General features: G+C 53.3%; 1 protein-coding gene across 1 annotated transcript in view; it reads right to left on the minus strand.

Moving 5' to 3' along the window:
* Positions 1–671: 671 nt before the first annotated feature.
* The window catches only part of SHB (SH2 domain containing adaptor protein B), a 136,135-nt gene continuing 113,526 nt past the window's right edge, over positions 672–23,280 (minus strand). Inside the window, exons 5-6 of the mRNA XM_006063467.4 lie at positions 22,898–23,017; positions 672–1,519 (exon numbers count right to left, since the gene is read on the minus strand). Coding sequence (XP_006063529.2) covers positions 1,336–1,519; positions 22,898–23,017 — 304 coding nt within the window. The 3' untranslated portion in view covers positions 672–1,335. The remainder of the gene's footprint in view (positions 1,520–22,897; positions 23,018–23,280) is intronic.

A 23,280-nucleotide genomic window follows, 5' to 3' on the forward strand; every position in this document is an offset into this window, starting at 1 on the left:
TGGGGGTGGGTGGGTTGGAGGAAAAGGAAAGTTAAGAGTAACTGAGTGTCTGCTGTCGAGAAGGATCCAGCTCCTGTGAAGGGCAGGGGCAAGATGGCGGTGGAGTGTGGGTGTGGGTGCAGGTGTTCCTATCTGTGTGGAGGTAGTGCAGATGACCAAGAGGGCTCCATGTCCCCCGAGAGGTCAGGATTTGCCTTCCTCCAGGAGCAAGGTGACAGCAAGAGACAAAGAACTGGCTCAAGAGTTTCCTCTGCTTGTGGACTGTGTGAACTTGGACAAATCACTCTCCTTCTCTGAGCTTCCCTTTCCCCACATGTGAGTGCTCATGGGGCAGCACTGACCCCAGTTAATGGTGAGAGCACTTTATAGACCCCTGGGTGCTGTGCACCTGCGGGGTTAACACAGACTTGCCATCACAGGGTGGCTGTATGCAGAAGAGGGAGCGTGGATGCTGGGTCAACATTTGAGGCTACCACTGCTGGAGCCTGAATGCCCCTTCTTGTAGGGTGACTCTCAAGGGGGCAAAGAAAACCCCTCTGCCCTGAGCTGGGGGCTCTGCCTCCTTCCCATGTGCCCAGAGGAGTTGCACCTTGCTCTGGGAACGAAACTCGCAGGTAAGGACTTGCCCCCCTCACTGCAATATATTAAAAAAAAAAAAAGGGATAAGAATATATATTAAATGACTATTTTATTTACACACCCTATTCATAAATAATTGAATCCTTTTTTGACTGCACAATGATCCCTTGGAGATCTCCTAATGATTACACTGAGTGACTAGAAGTGGATTAGTGGGCTTACATCTGTGTGTGGTCGTGTTCTTCCACCAATATGCTCTCACACACACACACACACACACACACACTGACACGCACACACCAGAAGGAAGGTGGGACTCCGGGGCCTTCTGGGCTCTTAAAACACCAGCACTCGGCTCCCAGCACCAGGGGGGCCCCGGTGGGAAAAATTGCGGCCCGGTACACAGGTGTGAATTCCTGACGGCTGGAGAACAAAGAGCCGCGACCCGGGAGCTGCCGCCCCCGCCCCTCGGAGCTGCTCTCCTTTGTTCATCCTGGAAGGCATCTCTTTGGATTTGCAAATATTTTAATTCACAGAAACTCGAGGAGGGGGTTGGGGGGTGGGGGCTGGGGTGGCGCACTGGCTGTCCTTCAGTCTGTATCCAGGCCTTCTCCAGCCCCCCGCGAGTGGCGACAGCATTCTAAGACATGCAGTGGTGTGCTAGTACCATACACACGACACAAACTGGACACGGCTGGCAACAGCGGCCGGGGGCCACCGGCTCCACGTCTGCGCCCCGGCTCGGCGGGGCGGGGCTCACAGGGTCCGCACAGCCACGGGGTAGAGGAGGGACAAGTGCTCGGCGCCTTTGATGGGCAGCTTCCTGGTGGTGTAGTAGTGGATGACCTCTGGGACACTGTCGAACGGGGGGCTGTTCTGACCCAGGACGTATTTCTCTTTGGTTTTGGCCAGTTTCATGTGCATGAAGCCCTGGTTGCTCCTGTGAACAAAGCGCAGAGGTTGTTAGGATCCGCAGAATGAGGAAGGCCGAGGCCGCCACGCTGCTCGGGAGGAGGGAGGGGGTGGGAGGGCCGAGGGTCCCTCAGGAGAGCAGTTCCCTGAGAGCCTCTCGCTTCTGCTCCGAACCAGTTTGTCATGAATTCACACTCATTACCCGAGAGAGCTCTCCCTCTGGCCAACCTCCTGTTGAGGTGTGGAAGACTCCTTGCTGCCTGGGACAGACAAGAAACAGCCCTGAGCTGCCCCCCTCCCAGCCAGGAATGGGGCCCAGGCCCAGCTGAAATGTGGCCTCACCCGAGAGCCCCTCAATCCTAGCAGCAGACACGGCTGCAGGAGAGTCGTCAAAACTCAGAAGATTTGAGGGACTTCCTCAGGAAAACAAGCAAACCCCCAAACTTGGCTCCTCTCCCTATTACTGTGCAGAGAATTTAAGCCTTGCCTGGCAGGCACAGTGCTTAAATCCCCAATGCCCTGACAAGTGGGCAGGGCAGCGTTAGCACCCCCAGTTTACAGTGTGGCAGGATGACAGGTGAATTGTTTCCAAAAAACATGCTCTCCCTTCAGTAATAGGGAACTGTCAGCAGGAAGGGGCTGCCCAGCCTGAGACTACATTTCCCAGCCTCCCTTGCACCCACTGCTGTCATGTGACTAGTTGTAGCCAATGGAATGTGGGGAGAACGTGTGCTCCCCAGCTTTGCCCCAACACTGGCAGTCTCCTCTTGGTTCTTCCTCTCTCTGCTCAGTAAACCCTGCCTGCCTCCTCCAAGGCCCAGCCTGAATGTCTCCTCCGCCAGGAAGTCTTCCAAGTTCCCACTGGCAGAGCGCTTTCCTTCCTCCAACTGCACCGAGGATATAATGCCTCCATCAGCACTTGCCTTCCTGAACTGTAATTACTTATCCATCTTCTCGATTCCCTTGGGAGCTCCAGAGCAGGGTGCAGGCTCTGTGCCCACCGTGCTTGGCATCTGCTGAAACGGGCAGTGGGTGGGTTCCTCGGAGATCAAAGCAGAGCCCTGAGCCTGTGACATGCATGCTGGGTGGGGCGCCGCTTCCGCCTGGCCCAAGTGGACTTCTCCCACCTCCCACTGAGGACTCTGACCACATCGGGTCACTAACCCCCAGTCAACCCACCTTTGCTCAGACTGCCATTTCTCTGCTCACTCAGCTCCAAGCCTGGCCTAGCCACCACACCTGTGGGTGCCTGGTTTCCAAAACACAGTCCAAATTTACTGTGTCACTTAGTGAGAAAGCTGGGGCTCTGACCTCCTGCGCCTTCTCCAGAGCCCATCCTTTGTGAGCAGCCCTAGGGGCCGGCTTCCAGGAGACCAAGCCCATCCCAGGCGAGGCCGAGAGCGCTGTGTGGACACAGGTGTGCAGCCTCCAGCCCTTCTGAGCTTTGGTTCTCGTTTCAGCTGCTCCCACATCTCTTCCATCCAGGACTGGGTTCTCCTCCCTTACTGGTGCCTGCTCTATTAATGCATCAATTTGGACTCCAGGACCATTTTCAAATGGGCAGAGCAAATGCTTAATGAAGTGCAGGCACTGAGTAATACATCTGCTCATAATAATGTATTTAGAGATGTCACCCTCAGCTTAAAGGAAATCGTTCGGAGAGCAATTATGTTTCAAGAGAGAATAATTCCTGTAAAGAACTGAAATCTAAATCAAGATTTTTTAAGGCTGACAATGTTCTAATTACAGAGCCCGTGGCAAGCTTTGCTCCTCAGTGAAGGGTCATTTCACTGGAGAATTGCCTCATCTGAGAAGCAGGAGGCGCACTTGCTTAAGCCGGTGCACGCTTTAAAATACGAGCAACTCCCTCTGAGCCCAAGACTCAGCTACCTGCTACCCACCTCCGTGGAGAGACGGCAAATCTGTGCTGGCCTAGAAGAGTCTGTAACTGCTTGAATTCAGGGCCGAAATTGTATGGCTAATAAAACTGGGGACAGTTAAGAAGCCTTGTAGTCTTGGAGGCCACGTGCTCAGTTTTACCTGGAGAAGGGGTGGGTGGGTATGGGGGCAACAGGGCTGGAGCAGAGGTGAGTGACCTGGGTGGGTGGGTGTGGCCTCAGACATGTCATGCCCTCTGCCTGGGTGATATTTTGGGCTTTACAGCTGGTGCTGCAAAGCACAGGATGTGTTAGATCTCAACAACTAGCTGTGAGCTGGCCTGAACGCCAAAGCTTTCATGGCATTGTGGGTATGAGGTCGCTAGGGGAACTGATTTAGTATCTAAGGAGGTTAAAGAAAATAACTCATATGGGTTAACAGGATATTTTCACACCAGTTGTTGTGAAAACATTCAGTGAGGGAAGTGGGCAGGGATGCTGGCAACAGGACAGAGCCAGAGAAGGAAGCTGAAGCTCCTCTGTTCCCAGATCGAAGGCTCTCAAGGTCACCACATACTAGGAACTCCACACTGATGTCTCCATCTCAACAGACATGGGCAGGTACTGGGACCTCCCTGCAGTCCTTCCTGACTCTCCAGGCCACTGGTTTTTCCTCTGATGCTGGTATTTCAGTACATACTGGTTTATAACCCTGAGCTGGGCTATGCTGAGGGGGTGGGCGGTCACAAAGTTCAGAGCTCAAGGCAGAGAACTCAGGCCTGTGACCCTGGAATCCAGGGCCTGACTATCCCCCGCAGAGGGAGAAAGGCCCACGAGCTGGCCCTCAGGCTGGAGTTCTTGCAGGAACGGCCCTTCCCCTTGGGCTCATGCACTGCACCCTCTGGTTCTCTGGATCTCAGGCTCTCCTCGGGCCCTACTGGGCTCTGTCTCTACCCACACTGGACCCATGGGAAGGCTAACTGCATGGCCTCTGAGGGCGCTTCTAGACTTAAGGTCCTAGATTCCACGTCTATGAGCATAATCTGCTGCCCATGAGGTGAGGGCTTCCTGTAGGAAGGGATCAAGTCAGCCTCATGCCCCCTACACTGCTGCTCTTGGCCGCCAGTCCCACCCTCACAGGGCGCTGGCCTGGATGGCTCTCCGGGCTGATATTTCCTGGGCACTTCCTGTGAGCCAGGCCATGTGCTCAGCACTGAAGCTCCAGACAGGAGGTAGCTGACTGGGGGTCACGTAGCCATCAGCTGCTGTTGCTTCCCTCCCTGGGGGCCCTTCCCAGAACCCATGCTCCTGACCTCAGCGCCGTGAGCTCCAAGAGAGGGCCCAACCTAGCCCCCAACACTCCCCATGAGGCCAGCCGGGGGGCGGGTGAGAGACATCAGACTCTGAGCAGGTGACTTCTTGACTGCCAGCCTCAGTTCCCATGGCACCCACCCTGCCGGTAACAGTGGATGAGAGCAGCACAGGGGCTGGCAGTAAATGGCCATCCTGGGGACCAGGGATGGTGTGTCCTGACCGGTGGAGTCCCCAGCCACGGAGGGACCATCATAGAGTTGGTGGGCCCCGAGAGGTGAGCGGGGCTTTCTTTCTGAGACAATCTGTCAAATCCCAACTTAACACAAACGATGGGCAGAGCCTTGTCAACACACACCCAGGTGTGCTGCAGTGATATATCCTGATCGGTCACAAGGTCCCTACGAGTGAGATGCCACCTAACGACAGCTGAAGATTTAAAAACAGCTGCCAGGGATGATTTTAATAACTGCCAACTCAGAGGAGGAAATCCAGCACAAGATTAAAATTTTTGGAGAATGGAGGGTACATCGGATACCCAGCATGCACAGGGATGTGTGGGGCTTTAGGAGCAAGAAGTAGCCTAGGGACCATGCATCCAGGGCCGGGTTCCAGGCCTGGCCACCTCCCTGTCATGGCTTCTGAGAAAGCATGGGTCCCCGGGGAGCTCAGACAGGCTGCCACTTCCTGCCAAGCTCCTGCGTCAGTCCTGTCTCCTTTGATAGGACATTCTGCGAGAGCTAAGTCACAATTAGGGGTGTCTCCAGCGGGTGACCTGTCTAATGAGTCTTGTAAGGCTGGTGGAGGCTGGGGATGCTGGGGCTGTCAGGGTGTTCAGATCGCTCATTACCATCACAAAAAGCACCTCCTTGTAACCGGGATTATCAAACGTGCCTGGCGCGTCAGGCCTAATAACAGGCCCCACCTCGTCTCATAATCATGGGCTTTAATAAAACATCACTCAGCCCGCAGCTGCTGGCCCGAGCAGGGTGCGAGGCCTCACCTCACGCTTTTAGACCTAATTGCTTGATGCATATTTCATGAAGAATCTTGGGTAATAGTTATGTTAAATCGCTTCTTTTCATGATGAAATGACTTAAAAAATACTTGATATAATATTTATGTGGGAGAAGTCGAGGAAATTGTCCTTTGGGATTAGTGTGTAGGACCTGGTTACAGGAATCCATGCTCAGAGGTGTGATCTCAGGTCTACCTCTTTTGAAAGGTAGTTGGGGAGCTGCTCTCTTCACAGAGATGCTCCAGCACATTGTCCCTCAGCTCAAGACCATCCAGGGCTGTCCTTGGGACCCTGCAGAATAAAGGCTCAACCCCACCGTGCACCGAGCTGCTGCTACCGGCTATCTCATTTAAGCCTGCAGCAAGGCTGACACTTTGCTTGGTGTAACTACCGTTGTTGACAGATGGGGAAACCAAGGCTGAAGGAGGCTGTGTGCCTCCATGGGCACCTTGGGGCTCACACGACAGGTACTTCCTGTGGCAATGCTGCCTCCACAAGCAGATGGCTCTGATTCAGCACATCTGCTCTCTGACCTCCAGGGAGATGTCTACAGAGAAGACGTTTTTCCTCCTCATCACACCTCTGAGCAAGCCTCTCCAGAAACACTTGTGAGTGTCTGCAGAGAAGCATGCTCCAAGGAACTGCTGTGGGAGAAACCACCCAGACCTCCAGTGATGGGGGCCTTCAGGGGAAAGGCACTGGAGTGACATCTCCTGAGGACTTTGCCCGTGCAGGCTGACCCTGCACAAGCTTTGAACTTCCCTCTTGGGGCCTGGGAGCCTGGCAGAGCAAATGTGCGCAACGTGATTGCCACTGCTGCCCTTGGTTGGTGACTGGACCAACCTGTGGCTTCACAAAGAAGCTGGGAGGGCTGACATTATCTGCAAGAACCCCAAGGGCCAGAGGGAGAAGCAATCTGCCTGAATCGCAGGGAGAGGACACCAGGGCTTTCTGAGTCCTTACAGCCATGTGGTGGGGTTCTCCAGCTGTGCCATGCATGGGTGGGGGGCATGAAGGCCCCTTCTAGCTGAGACGTTCTAGGGGTCGAGGGAGCTGGGGGAAGGGGTTTACAAGGTCACACGCCTTCTGAAATCACCTTCATGGGGACAAGCCAAAGACACATGCACCAAGTTATAGAGCACAAACATCTAAATGTGAACACCGCTGAGCCAAATGACTTGATTTACAACCAAATAATCAGACTTTCAATAAATGCATTGGTAGCGACTAGCCTCCCCAAGAAGCCCAGGCATTTCTCAAGCTCTATGTTGGCGGCTCAGGATGAGATCTTCAGTAAATCACGATGAAAAGCCACCTCCAGGGGGAAGCAGCGGAGAAGGCAATGGCACCCCACTCCAGTATTCTCGCCTGGAAAATCCCATGGACGGAGAAGTCTGGTGGGCTGCAGTCCATGGGGTCGCTAAGAGTCGGACACGACTGAGCGACTTCACTTTCACTTTTCACTTTCATGCATCGGAGAAGGAAATGGCAACCCACTCCAGTATTCTTGCCTGGAGAATCCCAGGGACGGGGGAGCCTGGTGGGCTGCCGTCTATGGTGTTGCACAGAGTTGGACACGACTGAAGCGACTTAGCAGCAGCAGCAGGGGGAAGGAGAGCTGGCCGATGCCTTTTGCAGCAAGGGTTGTTTTGTGCCACAAAATGCAGCAGGTGGGTCAGAACGAACCCATCGGGGGCAATTTTCTCAGGAGTAGACTAACAAAGTGTCAGACAGGAGGATTGCAATGATCCAGACAGCTGAGGAAGTGAGCCTCCCATCGCTGGAGGTGTGTGACTGGGAGGGTAATGATGCTTGATGACTTTTGTAATTCCACTGGTCGGTGTCCCTACATAGGCTTCAGCAAGAGCACACGAAAACTACAAGGGGAGATGTGCATGCAGAGCGAAGGGTGACATGTGAAATGTTTCAGAGCTTTAGGAAGAGGAAAGAGGACTTTCCTAGGAATACGAAGACCCTTTTGTGTTTGAAGCACATGGGGTTGATGGTGATGGCTGGACTGAAGTCAGATGCCTGGGTCCAAACTCTGATCCCACTTATGTCATTGGCTGGGCAGGTCCCCTCTCCCTGGGCCTCAGCATGCTTGTCTGGAAAAGGTAGAGGGGGCTCCTCCAGCGCTGAAGTTCTCAAGCCAGGGCGAGACGCCACAGGGGCGTGGGAGCTGCGCCAGCACTGCCAGCGGGACTGGCATACTCACACAGGGATAGCCAGATCCCCGGCCTGGGGACGACACAGCGGCAAAAGCAGGCTTTTTAGCATCTGTGCCAATGGGATGGACAGAAAGCATTCAGGCCTGGGGTGTCTCCTTCTACAGGACAAGCCCCTCCCTACCCATACTCTCCTTGGGGCACTGATTATCAGTGGGGCAAGTTTACCTCCTTCCTGGGGACACTTGACAATGTCTGGAGACAGGGGAGCCGCTGGCATCTCTAGGTGGAGGTCAAGCATGCTGCAGAGGACAGAGCCACAGCATAGAGTAACCCAGCCCAAACTTCAACAGCGGCCACTCACGGGTCACCAGTGCCTCAAATCCTTCATGTGTGAAGTGGGACTAACAAGAATAGATGTGAGGCAGAAGCAAGAATGTGTCTGTGAAGGAAGCAAGAACACCTGATAAAGGTTAGTTGTCCGGCTCCTCATTCAAGGGCTGAAGACGTGGCACAGAATTTGCCAAAGGGATGCAGAGGCTCCAGGCTGTTTGCAAGGACCAAGCCCCCCCAACCCCCTGTCACTCCAACCAGCAGGTGCAGGGGGAACATGAAGCACCTGAAGGCGGGTCCAGAACAGGGGTCGGGCAGGTGCTGGACAAAGGCAGTTGTTGAGGCAAGCACTAGCTGCTGCGGAGAGGACTTGGAGGGCACAGTGGTTTTCATAGGCAAAAGGGGAGCTGGAAACCTGAGGCCGAGCCAGGTGATGAGGAGAGGGAGATGAGGGGAGCACTCCGGGGTGAGGAAGGTCAGACGACGGCAAAGGGATCACTGCCTGCAGGTCCAGAGGGACCCAGACCTGGACTGAGTCTCCCAGGTCTGAGAATCTCCCAGACTGCCACTTCTGAGCTGTGCCTCTCTGATCCTCAGTTTCCTCACTGGAGCTTTCACTGCCCACGCGTAAGGACTGTCCTGAGGTCCCAGCTGGGTGGGGCATGGCTTCGTTTGCACCCACACACTGCAGGAGCCCTCGTAGAAGGTGCTGCCCGGGCTGAGCACTAAGTGTGTCCCCGCTCTGCCTGGTCTGCCGTTCGTGGCCGTGTTGGCGACAGGCCCACCTCCTCCAGCAGGGCAGCCTGCCTGGCTGAAGTGGGAGGTCTGGGTTCTGGCCCCAGCTCTGTCATCAGATGACAATGGGCATGGTGTTTACATCCCTGAGATAAATTTTCCCAAACATCGAGTGGTATTTCTCAACACTCTCAAAAGCTCATTGTTACACACCGGGGTCCACGTGAAAACAGAATGGGAATGATGAGGAAAGAGCCTTCTCTCCTTAAAAAATCCTGGTCTAAGGCAGTACTGTTGGTATTGCTTTGCAGTCAACGTTTCTGATGGACACCAGACACCAAGCAGAGGCTTTTGAGGCCATGTCTTTCCCTGATTTATTTTAGAGATGACATGAGACCCAGAAAGGGGTGGAGGTTTGCTCCCATTCTCCAGTGAACCCAATATAACCCCCACCTTGTGCCATCAGCCATAGGGCACTGCCCGTAGCCTCTGTGTGCTCTGAGAAGCCAGTGATGCTGTACAAGGTGCAGGGTGGAGGCGGGCATGCAGGGAGGGGGAGAGACAGCAATCCACCTACACCCCAGTTCTCACCTTCGTCCTTAAAGCGCGGTGCTTACCCTCATTATCCTACGGACCCAACTCCTTTCCTGGTGGGGCTTTCCTTGCTAACTGAGCAACTGATTCATTAGCACAGCAAAGAAGGGGACTTGCCCACAAAGCATCTGATCCAACTGACAGTTTTACTTAAAAAAAACAAAAACAAGTAAAGAAGGAAAATCCAGAAGGGTCTTTAAAAACTGCAGACTAAAACAGATCTATTTGCTCAGCAGCCCTGCCTCTAAGCTGAGGATCCATTCTTTCTCCCTGGAATTTCAAAGGCACACACTTGACTCTAAGCCAAAGTGGCCCTGGCCAAAAGCCTTTTGCAAATCATGTGAGAGACAGTGATTGGTGGTTTTCAGTGGAAAAGCTCCCAATAAGCCTTGGGGATCTGGGCCACAGTCTCTTCATCTGTGAAATGGGGAGATCTTTATGACGTTCCCTAACCTCACTGAAAGCAAGGGAAAAGAGCCCTGAGCAGGAAGTCGAGACCTGGTCCCACCCCTGGTTCTCGCCCTCTTGGGCCTTGGTTTTCCCATCTACACAACAAAGGGAGAGGCTGAGGTGATCACTGAGGTCCCACAAACTTCTAAACCTTTGAAACTTAGCACATAGAAGATGCTCACACCATGCAATCAGGAAAGAATGACTTCAGATATTAAACAAAACGATTGACCTTCACTGCAGATGCCCCAAGAGTTCCAGGGCTGAAGAGAAGTGCAGGTTTCTCAAACACAGAGTTTCTTCAAATGTGCCCCGGAATGCCTACATCAAGGTCCCCAGGGATTTTGCTAAGCCTGTGGCTTCCTGGGCTTCTCTGGAACTAGAATCAGCCTTTAACACGCTCTTCAAGAGATTCTGATGCACATTCAAGTTTGAGAACCACCATTCTAGTCCTTATCTGGTGATGCAAAGTCCACATTCACATCTCACATCCAGCATTTTCTTTTTGCTCACCCACAGCGCTGGGCTAGCTCACTCCTTACAGGGACAACCTTTTTCAGCCTTTGATGGCTCTCCCCATGAGAAAGTCCTTCTACGTTCTGAGCTGAATTGTGACTTAGCACAGCCCTGCAGGCCACAGCTGCTCCACCTGCCCTGGGAAGGCTCGCCTGAAGAGCGGGGTGAAGAGCAGGTACAGACCTGAGGCTGCTCCTCTCTCCAGCTGTCCTCAGAGGGCAGAAGCTCCTATCCTTTCCCATTCTGGTCCCCCCTGTTGCTCACAATCTCTCACATGCTGGGGCTGCAACTGGACAGTGTCGCCCGTGGGTCTATCCCACTTGGCCGTTAGTCCCGCTGTCTGGACATGATTCAACCACCACATGCACACCCCAAGCCTTCGCTGAACTTCCTTCTGCGGTCTACTGACCTCCAGAGTCCACTCTGTCTTCCTCCTCCTCCTGATCCCAAAAGACAGGATCTCATTGGCTTTAGAGTGTTAGTGGGTCAGACAACATGCACCTCTTGACCCAAACCAAAAAGGGTACCAGCCCAAGAACACAAAGAAGCAAATGCCCACTGGCTGTAGCCACACTTGGAAGGTTTGCAAATGTAATTTTGAAAGGTCACTGTCAGCCCTTCGTAATTTGGGCTCTGGAGGGTGAGTCCTCTCATGTTGGGCATCCATTCTGGCAGCTTCTTGACAACCTCTGTCCACAGGGTAGAGCGTTCTCTCAAAATTAAATCGCTGGCTCTTTGCTCCCTAATGAAATTGATTTCTGCCTTGATACACAACAAAGCTTTCATTTTATTATTTGGCTAGGGTTTGATCACATTAATTACGGTTTTTTTTCAGCATGGCTGCAAGTAATTGAGTTCCCAAAAGTGACTGACTATTGGAACTGATGGCTTTTTAAAAGCATAACTACCACAGAAGTGAAACGGTCAACTCTCATTTTGTCACAGAAGATTTCTGGGCGGTAAGATTGGAACAATTCAGGACAGGAAGAAGCATTTTTCTGGTTTGAAAATCTGAACTCAAAATGGGATTATGCTCACATTTGACTGTTTTTGAGATGCGGGTGTGCTCGGCACATAGTACCTCATGCATTTGCTGCCTCAGTGGTTTGATCATCACTTGTGTCAGAACTCATAAATTGCCCCAAGTTTTTAATCATTGTTATTGGCACAAGTCGACCTACCTTAGAGGATACGCTGTGGAAGCCTCTTCAAATCAGTTTCTAACACCAGGTACCAGGGATTGCAAAGTGCCTACCTGGCACTGTGTAAATGCGTTTTCCCCCGGGAGGCTGTGTTCAGCCAGGCCGGGCTATACACCTTAGTGTCAGGTGGAAATGATGAGCACACAGCTACTCTGAGCAAGTTGAGGGGTGGGAAAGAATTGTGCAAGAGAGAAAGGGCCAGAAATGCAGAAAGCTGCGGGGAGAGAGAAAGAGAGCTGACCAGGACTCCAGAGTTTATAAGGCGCATCTTTGTCCACCTGGGCCAAATGTTTAGTCGCCTTGGCCAAGGGGGGCTGACATGGTGGGGACAACTGCAAACTCAAGTTGGCACCACAGGGAGAGGGGACACTGCAGAGACCTCTCCTGTAATGCCAAACCTAATTGTCCTTCTCTCTTGCTGTTACTTCCCAATACGTTATCATCCTTCTAGGCCCTGCTCACACGCCACCTCCTCCAGGAAGCCTTCCAAGATGCCACCAGTCAGACTCACTTTCTTCTTCCCTTATTTATTCCCTGCCACACTTCCCTCCACCACAGCCCTCACCTATTCTTGTCCCTCTGTCTCCCTATCCAGCTGGAGGCCTGGTGCCCAGCGGGAATGCAGCAGTGACACCTAGGCTGCTGACCTGTCATCCCTGCCCTGAAAGGCTGTGCTGAGAATGTGACAGGCTGATCCCCAAACCGCCTGGAGCTGTGAGCAGCATGTGGATTTTCAAAAGGAAAATAGCAAAAAAAAAAAAAAAAAAAGTTCTAATTAAAGCATCTGTAATAAGCCAGCTTTGCCAAAACCAATTGTTTCTTATATTCCTCCTGGGTGAAGCGATCCTTTTTTTAAAAAAGGCATTAATGGTGGCAGAAAGCACCCTAGGCTGGAAGGAGGTCGCGGCTGCTCACTGTTGGGGGGTGGGGTGTGCTCAGCAAAGGACGGGTTTGAGGCACAAAATGTGTGCATGTGTGAGTGTGACACACACTCAGACACAGCAAAACATCATTTTTATAGCTTTAGAATTTGAACTGTGGGAGCAAAGATGAGAGCTATAAAATCTGACATCCGATTTTATAAATCTGCCGCAAATACCAAGAACATTTATGGAGAAAATGAGAGAAGAAAATATAGTGCTATGGGGCTTCAGAAGGGTAATAACCCTGGATGGGAGTCGAGACATCTGGGCTCCACCAGCAACTTGCTGCGGGACCTTGGGAAGGTCCTTTTCCCTTCCTGCGCCTGTTTCTCTCATCTGAAAGCCAGGGTTTTGACCTGGATGATTCAAGACTCTTCTGGTTGCAAGGGCCTGAGGGTGTGGGGAACAGGAAACCTTGAGATTTTACTGAATGAAGCTGGGTGCTTCAAGCCCCACCAGATGCCTCAAGGAGAGGGCTGGTTATATTTCCTCTGGGGAACATCCAGCTATTTACTTAGCTATTAGCAAAATAAGACCCCCAGTACTTCCCTGGGGAAGGCACAAGTTTCTATAAATAACCCCACCTGCATTTATACAGCCACTCGGGAATTTACAAAGAGATCTCCCTTCCGCTGTGTCCCTGAGCCTCGGGGGTGAGGCTCAGAGACATGAAATAATTCGCTGGGTGACCCCCACAGCCGGTGGAAGCAGTGGGATTCAGGCCCTGGTCCCCTGGCCCCTGACTGAGTCCTTCTCCATGTTTCTGTCCCTTCTCTGATGGCAGGTACGAGGTCTGTAATCTGTCACCATGGCCTGGGCCTGTAGTACCCACGTGTCCTCCCAAGTTCCCAAAGAAGCCATTCCCAGATGGCTTTTGCAAAAATATTGTTAAATAAATCCTATTAACAAGATGTTAGAAATGTGACTGGAAAGAAATGTTTTTCACATTTTGAGACCAGTGCTTCAGAAAGGAAGCCGTCCCAGGGCATGAGAGGCTTCCTGGCAATGAATGGGCATTTGGAACCGCCCCCCGCCCCAACCCCGCTCCCCCACTGCCACCCGGCAGGCGAGCCACACAGGCAGATTTATGTGGCTGATACAAGATAATTAAAAACCAGCTGGAAATGTAATCGGGGTGGCTCAGACGCTGCACTAGGGAGCTCTCGGGGGAGTAAAGGGCAATGCTGTGTGCCTGGCTGGGAGGGGAGACGTGGCAGGTCAGGAAGGGAAACCCCAACCCATCAGTGGGCACCTTGGGTGCTGCCAGGATGGCAGATGCTCTGGACAACGGGCTGGCAGTGTGAGTGCAGGCACCTCTTGCCTCTGGGTTTGGGGCAGCAATTGGGGCAGGGATGAAAACTCGTCTTGAGTTATGATGAGTTTCCTGGGTTTTTCAAAACTGAGAGCTCCAGGTCTGTGTTGCAGCTGGTGGAGCCACCACTCACCCGGCCGTTCAGAAATCGGAACGAGGCCCCAGGCTCCTTGCTCTTTCTCATCCTCTTTGATTCTACCAAGACACGACCTCTGTTTACTCCCACTGCCTGAGTCCTTTGCTGAACTGTTGCAGCCTCCTCAGCAGCCAGCCCTCCATCCTGACCTGCCTTCCAGATTCAGCGACCGTCAGTTGGGGCTTCTGAAAACCTCTGTCTCTAAAGTTCACTATTTTCATTTCGTCTCCTACACAGAACGTTTGAGGAGCCTCTTGTTTTGCCTACAGCAGTAGCTCCTAATTGCACCATCTCCTTTAAACCTTTTAGAGAAGGCGAAAACATGCTGTCCACTAATTGAGCAGAAAGTTCATTTTCCCTCCATCAGCCCTGAAAGGATGTGAAACCCTCCGTGTAGCAAGAGCAAAGACGCAGACACTCCCCTCCCCTGCTTGGTCTTAGTCTCAGGCTGACACAAATGCCGCCAAAACTCAGGGCCTGGCTGAGAAGCTAAGAGGCAGACAAGCTTCTTCCTCTCTCCGGCCTTAGTTCTGCATGCCTGTTGAGGTGGTCATCATCTTCAGGAGCTGATGAGGAACTGGCAGATCAGAGAGGTGAAGTGACTTACTCAAGGTCACACAGTCATCAAGAGGGCAGCCTGGATTTAACATGAGCTCTCAGCTCTCAGTGATTTGTCTCAGTCATAGCAGTGCAGGATTTTCTCAAGTGGCACCCTGTATGAACTCTAAGATCCTATCACCATAAAGGGGAGTGGATGTGGGCATGGACAGTCAGGTAATTCTCAAGGTACTGAACCACACCAAGCTCTTTTCTCAATAACCCATGGCTGTACAAAGTCTGTAACAGACAGTGAGCTACTACTAACTTACAGCACTTCACATGTATCATCTCTTCATGAATACCTCTGTAAAGCCCATTTTAATAGATGAGGAAACCGAGGTTCAGAGATGTTAAGTCCCTTTGTCCAAGACCATCCTGCTAGTAAGTGGCAGAGCTGAGGTTCAAAAGCCCATGCCAGACTGATCCAGAGCTCATGTCTTCTGCTACACTGAGCTGCCTCTATTCTGGGGAGATGGGGAGGATGTTAGTGATTGGATCTACTGAAATGGGTTGGAAAGTAGGCAGCTTCTCTCCTCCTGGTCTGCTGTTTCCTCAGCATGGGCAGCTCCTTACTCTGCCAATCCCCAACTGTCTCAGCCCTCCTCATTCCCCAAGGCCCAGGTCAAAACCCTTCCTTACCCCACCCTCTCCTGCCATCACTGTCTGCCTGGAATCAGCCAGCTACCTTGTGCCAGTTTGCCTGACCCCCGCCTCTCTTTCTTTGCTATCCCCCCTCCTCCAGCCCTCACACCCACCTGGCAGCTCAGAGAGGTACAAAGTAAGGGGGGCATGGGGGCAAACAGCCAGGAAACTAGGGCCCTGGTCATCGGAGCTGGGCAGTGCCCCGGGCGGTACATACCTGCCTTCCTTGAAGCCCTCAGGGGCAGGCTGGGGAGGAGGGCAAGCGGTGACAGAGTCCCATATTCTGGGGCAGGAGGTCATGCTGGGTAGGGAAGCCCACAATGGCTTGGAAGCCTCCACTGTGGTCTGGGGGCTCACCCATGGGAGCAGCCACTGTGGAGCTAAGAGGACAAAGCCTCAGACGCCCACTCAACAAGGGGTGCTCAGATGGCAGAAGGAAGTGGAGTCCGTGCTCCCTCTGATGATAGAAGGGCGAGCAGTCTTTCCGCGTTCCCCCACCTCTCCCCACCCCACAAACTGTTATTATTTCTTGCTCCTGGCTGTCAGCAGCAACAAACTAAGATTAATCACTTGCTCGCCTGCCTAGACCCAGACATGCCTACTGTTTGAAAACTCTCTCCTTTACCATATAAATCAATGAGGGGAGAGAAGAAAGAAAAACAACCCTAATAGAAATGTGCCCCCAGCACCCCTGGAACACAGCCCATCGTCTCCTCTGGCCCCGCCACACGCACCACCCTCCCGGGGAGCATCTGTTGGGTGAAGACTGGCTGCCCAGCGGTCAGCACAACCTCCCAGCTCCAGGTGGGAACCTGAAGGGCCTCGTTTGGCAATCAGACCAGGAGGAATTTTCTTGATAAATCGTTCTGCACCCTCCTCCCCACCTGAAGAAGGAGGTGGGGCCTTCCCACTGTCCTTAGGATGGAGCAGGAAGAGAAGCTTGTCCTGACCATGGGGACCTTGACCTGGAAGCAAATTTATGAATCAAACGCTGGACCCTCTTTCTATGGGCACTGGGGGTGGGGACAAAGACACCGGCACAAGTCATCCAGAGGCAGCTACAGCCCAGACACACCCCCAGGGTGTGTGACCTGGTGCAGCCTTGTCCACCATGCTGGCTCCGCGGCAATTTCTAAAGGCTCTGGGAAAGCTGGGAGGCGTGGAGACTGCATATACCGAGTACTTGCTGTCGGTCAGACCTGCTAGGCTGCGTTAATTTTTATAAGAAGTTCATGAGAGTGGCCTACATAGCTTTCCAAGTGATGATCAGGGAGGTAAATTCATGTGGCTAGAACCACACAGCAGTTAAGAGTGGAGCAAGGATTCGAATCCATGTATCTCACTGGTTGCAGAGCCCATGCTTTTCACTCTTATATCTTTACTTTTTTAAAAAAACAAATTAAAAAAAAAAAATAAAAAATAAAAAAACAAATTTTGGCCCCACCATGCAGCATGTAGGATCTTAGTTTCTGACCAGGGATTGAACCCGAGCCCCTTGCATTGGAAGTGCAGAATCTTAACCACTGGACTGCTAGGGAAGTCCCTCCCTCTACATCTTTAAAAGTGATCTCCCACGGGACTCCCGCCCACTTCTTGGACTGTGCTAGCTTTGGTGGCATGTCTGTGGACATGCGAGGGCACAGGGAGGCAGAGTGATGCTCCACCCAGTTCATGAATGGTTCTAGAGCACAGCTCTGGGGACATGACTGCAACCCTGCTCCCTGGAGTACAGGGTATGCTGTACAGGAGTGCTGTACTCCACCGGATTCCTGTGGCCGGATCCCCTGCACCTCCCGGGCAAGGGGAGAAGGTGGGGGGCACAGCTCAGGGGGGCCTGTGCTGGGACCTCGACCAGAGCACTCTGCCATCAAGCCCGGGTTTGTCTTCCTACACCCGTCCTGCCTGTTCTCATTATCAGGAAGTGCAGTCTGGATGACTGGTCTCTGCCCATGGATGCCGAGGTAGAGGGTTTAGTTTTGCATGCTTGTCTAGAGCCATTAGATCCCAAACGCCAGAGGGGTGGTCTTACCTGGTCAGCTTTCCCTCAAAGGAGGCCAGAAGTGGGGAGGAGGGTTGGGCCAGGGCAACCTACTAAGGGGAGTTGGGCTTGTTTTCCAGAGCAGCCCCAGTAACCAGCCAGGCTGCCAACCAGGGAGAGACACCTGAATGTCCCAGCTGCTTGGGGAAGGTGCCAGCTTTGCCAGCCACCATGGAGTTTTGGGGTCTGTCTGATGCCGAAGGCTGCCTGGCAGGGGCGGGGTGGGGAGTGGCATTATCAGGATTGCAGTGCATATTGACATTGGAATTCTGGCTATGTTATCATGTGAGCCTTGGGCCCTGCTGCGAGGGTGTTCTGGGGAAGAGAGAGAGTTTGGGGTACAGGAGTACAGGAATGCTCCCTGATGTACAGGATAGAGCCCCAGTTCCTCAGCTGGATGACCAGTGCCACCTTTCTCCTTGGCTCCTGCCAATGTTACTTGTTATTCTTACACAAGCTCTGCATTTTCCTGTCTCTGTGCCATCTTCTCTGCCTGGCTGTCCTCTCTGCCCTCTCCACAGTCTAAGACCTGCCCAGCCTTCCAACACCCCCTCTTCTGGTTCCTTCCCTCTTTCACGGACCTGAGCACTTTCTGCCTTGAAAAGTGAAAAAGTAAAAGTGTTAGTCACTCAGTCATGTCTGACTCTTTGCAACCTTATGGACTGTAGCCCACCAGGCTCCTCTGCCCATGGAATTTTCCAGGCAAGAACACTGGAGTGGGTAGCCATTCCCTTCTGCAGGGGGTCTTCTAGACCCAGGGATTGAGCCCAGGTCTCCTATCGTCTGAGCCATCAGGGGAAGCCCACTTTCTGCCTTAGGTAGCCTTAAACATGTTCTGTGAGTATTTGAGTTACCAGTATAAATGCCACTTCTTCCCCACTTGGGCTATGAACTCCTGGCGACTGGAGCCCAGTAACTGACAAGAAACTGAAGGGACAGAGCTTATGGGCCGAGGAAGACTCTTGAGAGATGGGGGCTGAGTTGCAATCTGATGGAAAGGTCAGAAATGTCTCTTGAGGTCAGAATCTGGGCCACATTTGCAAGGTTGTTGCGCAGTTTGCCTGTGGGGATTTGAAAGCTGAAGGCACTTTTCGAGGCCTCCCTGGGGCTGTGTACCCTACTGGGGATGGCAGCTCAGGGCCTAAAGACAGCTGGGCTGGGCCCAGGTCAAAGCAGCAGGGGCATCTCTGCTGAGGCCAGGAGGGTTACTCTGTCTGTCCCTGTTCCCAAGCATACGAGGAGGCCCTGGTGCTCTCCCTACGTCTCAGCTGTAAACCCTCCAGTCTTTGAAGTCCTGTTTCCCTCATCTTGTTCAGATTCCTTTGTAAAAACTCATGAAACTAGAACTTGCAAAGAGTCATTCATAGTCCAAAGTGCCTAAAGAACCCTTTTAATGAGTTTTTTTTTTTTAAATCCCTTTCTCCCACTGCTTGCCTTTCCAGACAGGAAACTGTGTAAGAGGGTGATGTTTTCTTGCCAACTTCTAAGAGCTCAACCTTTTGCTTTCCCGAGGCTAGAGTGAGTGTACCAGGGGTCAGTGGTGTGTGCTGGCGGCCAGTGGCCCAGTGCCCTGCTGGGTCAGGCTGAAGATGGGAAGACGGAGAGGTCTGCAGAAGGGGTTGAGGACAGTGTTGAAAAGTGACGAGGCAGGACCTCTGTGAGACTGCTTCATGGTGGGGGCCGCTGCCATGGAGGGATGTGAGACACTGAGGAAGGCAGGCACAGTCTTGGATTACCATGGGTGCAGGGAAAAGCTTTTGGTGAAGGAGCAGGTGGGTGGCTGCTTGGCCTGGTCCAGGGATCTGACTGGTCCCCACAGTGGGATGCAGACACCATCTCTATTGTCTGTGTGGTCACTTGCAGCTGGGTAGCTGGGTCAGTCCTGAGTCCCCTCTGGGTCTTGGCCTCCCTGGCCACAAAGCCAAGGGACTGGACCAGCTGGGCATCTAAGGTCACTAGAGGCTCGACACTGATGACGAGGGTGGTGATGTCTGCCCTGACCACCCCATGGGGCTGTCCCAACATCAATATGCAGGTTTTCTAAAACTGTGAAGTACTGCGAGTACTCAGGGTGGAAGTGAGGTTTAAGCACACGGATGGATGCCTGAGGGTGGCCCCATCACTAAGAATTGAGTATCAGCTCCTCTGTGGGGCTTGAGCCCTGCCTAGGCTCTTCTGCATCGCCAGGGCTTTGCCTGGCGTGTCCCCTCTACCTGAGATGCCCACCAACTGTCCCTTCCTAGGGAATACCTACCCTCTCCTTAATGTTCAATGTACCTCTGCCCTGCGGCTTCTCCAGACCCTCCCACCCTTATGCCAGCTCTGGCCCCCAAGCCCTCTGCAAGCAACAAGGCCCAGACTGGGAGCTCTGCTGCCTGGGCCAGACTGTCCTCACCTCTGCTCCCGCCTCTGCACAGCCTTGTACCTGGTACCCAGGACTCTGATAAGTATCTGTCAAGGGACAGATGGATGAGCTCTGTCCTCTGGCGTGGAGGGGTGGAGAGCCCTGTCCCCTGGGGCCACACTCCCCCACTCTCTCTCTTTCCCAGAACACCCTCGCAGCAGGGCCCAAGGCTCACATGATAACATAGCCAGAATTCCAATGTCAATATGCACTGCAATCCTGATAATGCCACTCCCCACCCCGCCCCTGCCAGGCAGCCTTCGGCATCAGACAGACCCCAAAACTCCATGGTGGCTGGCAAAGCTGGCACCTTCCCCAAGCAGCTGGGACATTCAGGTGTCTCTCCCTGGTTGGCAGCCTGGCTGGTTACTGGGGCTGCTCTGGAAAACAAGCCCAACTCCCCTTAGTAGGTTGCCCTGGCCCAACCCTCCTCCCCACTTCTGGCCTCCTTTGAGGGAAAGCTGACCAGGTAAGACCACCCCTCTGGCGTTTGGGATCTAATGGCTCTAGACAAGCATGCAAAACTAAACCCTCTACCTCGGCATCCGTGGGCAGAGACCAGTCATCCAGACTGCACTTCCTGATAATGAGAACAGGCAGGACGGGTGTAGGAAGACAAACCCGGGCTTGATGGCAGAGTGCTCTGGTCGAGGTCCCAGCACAGGCCCCCCTGAGCTGTGCCCCCCACCTTCTCCCCTTGCCCAGGAGGTGCAGGGGATCCGGCTACAGAAAGCCAGGGGAAATCCGGAGAGCCAGGGACACTGATGGGCCTCTCTGTCTATATGGAGAACAGCATTGCCTCTCATGCACAGCTGAGGACACAGGCTCAGAAAGGTGACATGGCTGCCGAGGCTACGAGGTCGGGGAGTGGGAAAGCCCGGCCCCTGGACTGTAAGTCTGTGACAGATCAGGATGGTCCGGGGAAGGGAGCAAACCTGGGATGAAAAGGGAACTACGCCCTTAGAAACACGACACACACACTCTTCTGAAGACCCACCTGTGAGCCAGCATTTGCGTCTGTCCGCATGACGGATGGCACGGGCTCAGGGTGCTGGGGAGCAGACCCTGCGGGCCCTGCTGGTGTGAGTAGTTCCCACCCCTGGTTCAAGATTCCTCGTGTGCTCCCAGTGAATAAACAGAGGCGCAATGGGTCCCTGCCACGCGCAGGAATGACTGGGCTGGAGTGGGGCGCCCCACCCCCTCCTCTGTGCCTTCAATCAGTCCTCTAGGGAAGATGCCTCTGGCCTGGTCCCAGATGACGGAATTCCAGGAAGAGTGAAATACACTGAGGAGCTCAGAGACAGCCAGTGTGATGAGTGTGTGGAAGACCAGGGAGTGCGCAGTCTGTCCAGGTCAGCAAGGAAGGATGGATAGTGACATGGAGTCCCATCTCTGATGTCACTCACCTCTCTCACCTCCTGCAGCCCAGAAGGGCACAGTCCACCTTGAGGCAGGAAGGTAAAGATCTGGAAGCATCATTCATGGGCACCCGGGTTGCTAGGTTACCTCGAACAGTGGGGGCGGGAAGGGGCAACATGGAGCAGTGGGGAGTTCAAGACCCCTTACCCTGGCAGCACAGCAGCTGTGTACACCTCTCCCTGCTGTTGCCCTCTCCCTTAGGCAGGGACAGCCCTATGACTTTGGCTGCCACCAGCCCAGCTACAGTTTAGCGTACTGACTTCTCCTTGGCTGTAATAAAACCAGCCTGATTCTAAGCTGTCAGGCCTGATGGTGGACAATGAAGTATCCATGTGCCGCTTGCCCTGAGTGCCCTCCCAGAGGCTCAGAAATCCTCTTGACATCCTCCCTGACAAGGCAGTTGTCCAGCTCCTGGTTGCACATCCCCAGTGATGAGACACTCACCACCTTCTGAGGCAGTTCTGATTCCTGATAGGCTTGAAGGGTTAGAGAACCTCACCTCTCACTGACCTGGAATCCATCTGCCCATAACGCCCCACCTACCACTTCTGCCCTGATGTCCTTGAGAGATCGGTGGTTCCTCCACGTCCCCACACATCCTCCCTTCTCCAGGCAGACTTCCAGTGCCTCTGTTTCCTGCCCAGGCTCCGCTCTGCAGTTTGTCACGGTCCCTTGCAGGTGGGGTCAGTCGTGAGCAGAGAGCCCAGGCCAGTCTCTCTCTGCTTGTGTGCACCGACCCTACTGACCTCACAGCTGGCCTGCACAGAGCTCTCCTGATGCGTCCTGGCAGTTCTGTCTGCATCACCTGGCCTCAAATAACAGCAAGCTGAGTAGAAAGAAAGCAGGCAGCTGCTTGCTTTCTGGTGGTCTGTGCTCGCTGACCATTGCTCTCAGTGGTCTGTGCTGGCTGAAGGACCTGGGTTTATATCTCAGTTCTGTCATTAACTCTTTAAATCCCTCCTCTCTCCCAGTCTCACTTTTCCTATCTGTAAAATGGGTTTTAGTCAATCTGTTGGGTTCTATCCAGCAATAGCACTGAAGGATGAAACCCTCAATCAAAAAACCCTTTTCTTATTTCAGGGTCACCTATCCTGAAAGCAACATCTTGTGGATCACAAAGACCCAATAGTTTACAAAGCAACTGCAGGTGATCATGTCAGCAAGATTCTTCCTGGCTCTCTGTGGGGTTCCTTACAACCTTCGTGCGACACATAAAAGAGAGACTTTCCCAACAGTAGCCAAGAACATAAGGAAAGGGTGGTTCTCACAGGGGCAGCAGGAGCAGTGGGGCGTCAAACACCCGGCCTTGAGTGCTGACCCAGCCCGCCTTGGGTCAGCCCTGGCCCCTCTCTGAGCCTCAGCTTCCTCATCTGCACAACGGGGATGAGATGTTTCTCCTCAAAGGGCTGCTGTGAGGTTTGAAGGAGGGACAAGGCACGCTAAGTGCTTCTACAGTCCCTGGCTCACGGCAGATGTGGAAGCTATTCTTGGATATTTAATATAAATCCTAGGAAAATGCCCCTCCTCTTCAAGGGAGGCAGAAATGGAGAATATAAAAACTTCTCTGTGTCCCAGGAGAATTAGATCAAATTGGAAAAGCAAGGCTTGAAATAACTGATGCTGGTAAGTTTCCCCGGGGGGACACTGGCGGGTCTTTCTGCCTCAGACAGCCGGGTCGGGTTACACATCACGGGAGGCTGCCGAGGGCCAGGGGTGGCCGAGGTTACTCACTTCAGGGAGAGGGAGTAGTCGTGCCTGCTGGTCTGGCTGTTCCGGACAAGGTAGCTACACTCCTTACAGAGGCGCAGCAGGTTCTCAGCGTCGCCCCTGCTGATGGCTCCGTGATACCATCTGCGGAGAAGAGATAGGGTCAGAGTTCAGCAGGGATAGACCCCCACCATTGACATCCTGAAACCCATCTGCCCCGAGAAGGCTCAGCCCCACTGGAGGGCAGCTGTGGCATCCTGGGCCTCGTCACTAGGCAGCGTCCCTGTACGTGCACATGTCACGAGTGCCGTGCGTGAGTGTGTGTTCAGTCATTCATTAGACATCCACAGTGCCTGCTGCATGCAGGTCTTGGGGAGAGTATGGTGCGCAAACCTGGCCTCCACACC

This window comes from Bubalus bubalis, chromosome 3 (assembly GCF_019923935.1).
Source record: "Bubalus bubalis isolate 160015118507 breed Murrah chromosome 3, NDDB_SH_1, whole genome shotgun sequence".
Classification (NCBI taxonomy): domain Eukaryota; kingdom Metazoa; phylum Chordata; class Mammalia; order Artiodactyla; family Bovidae; genus Bubalus; species Bubalus bubalis.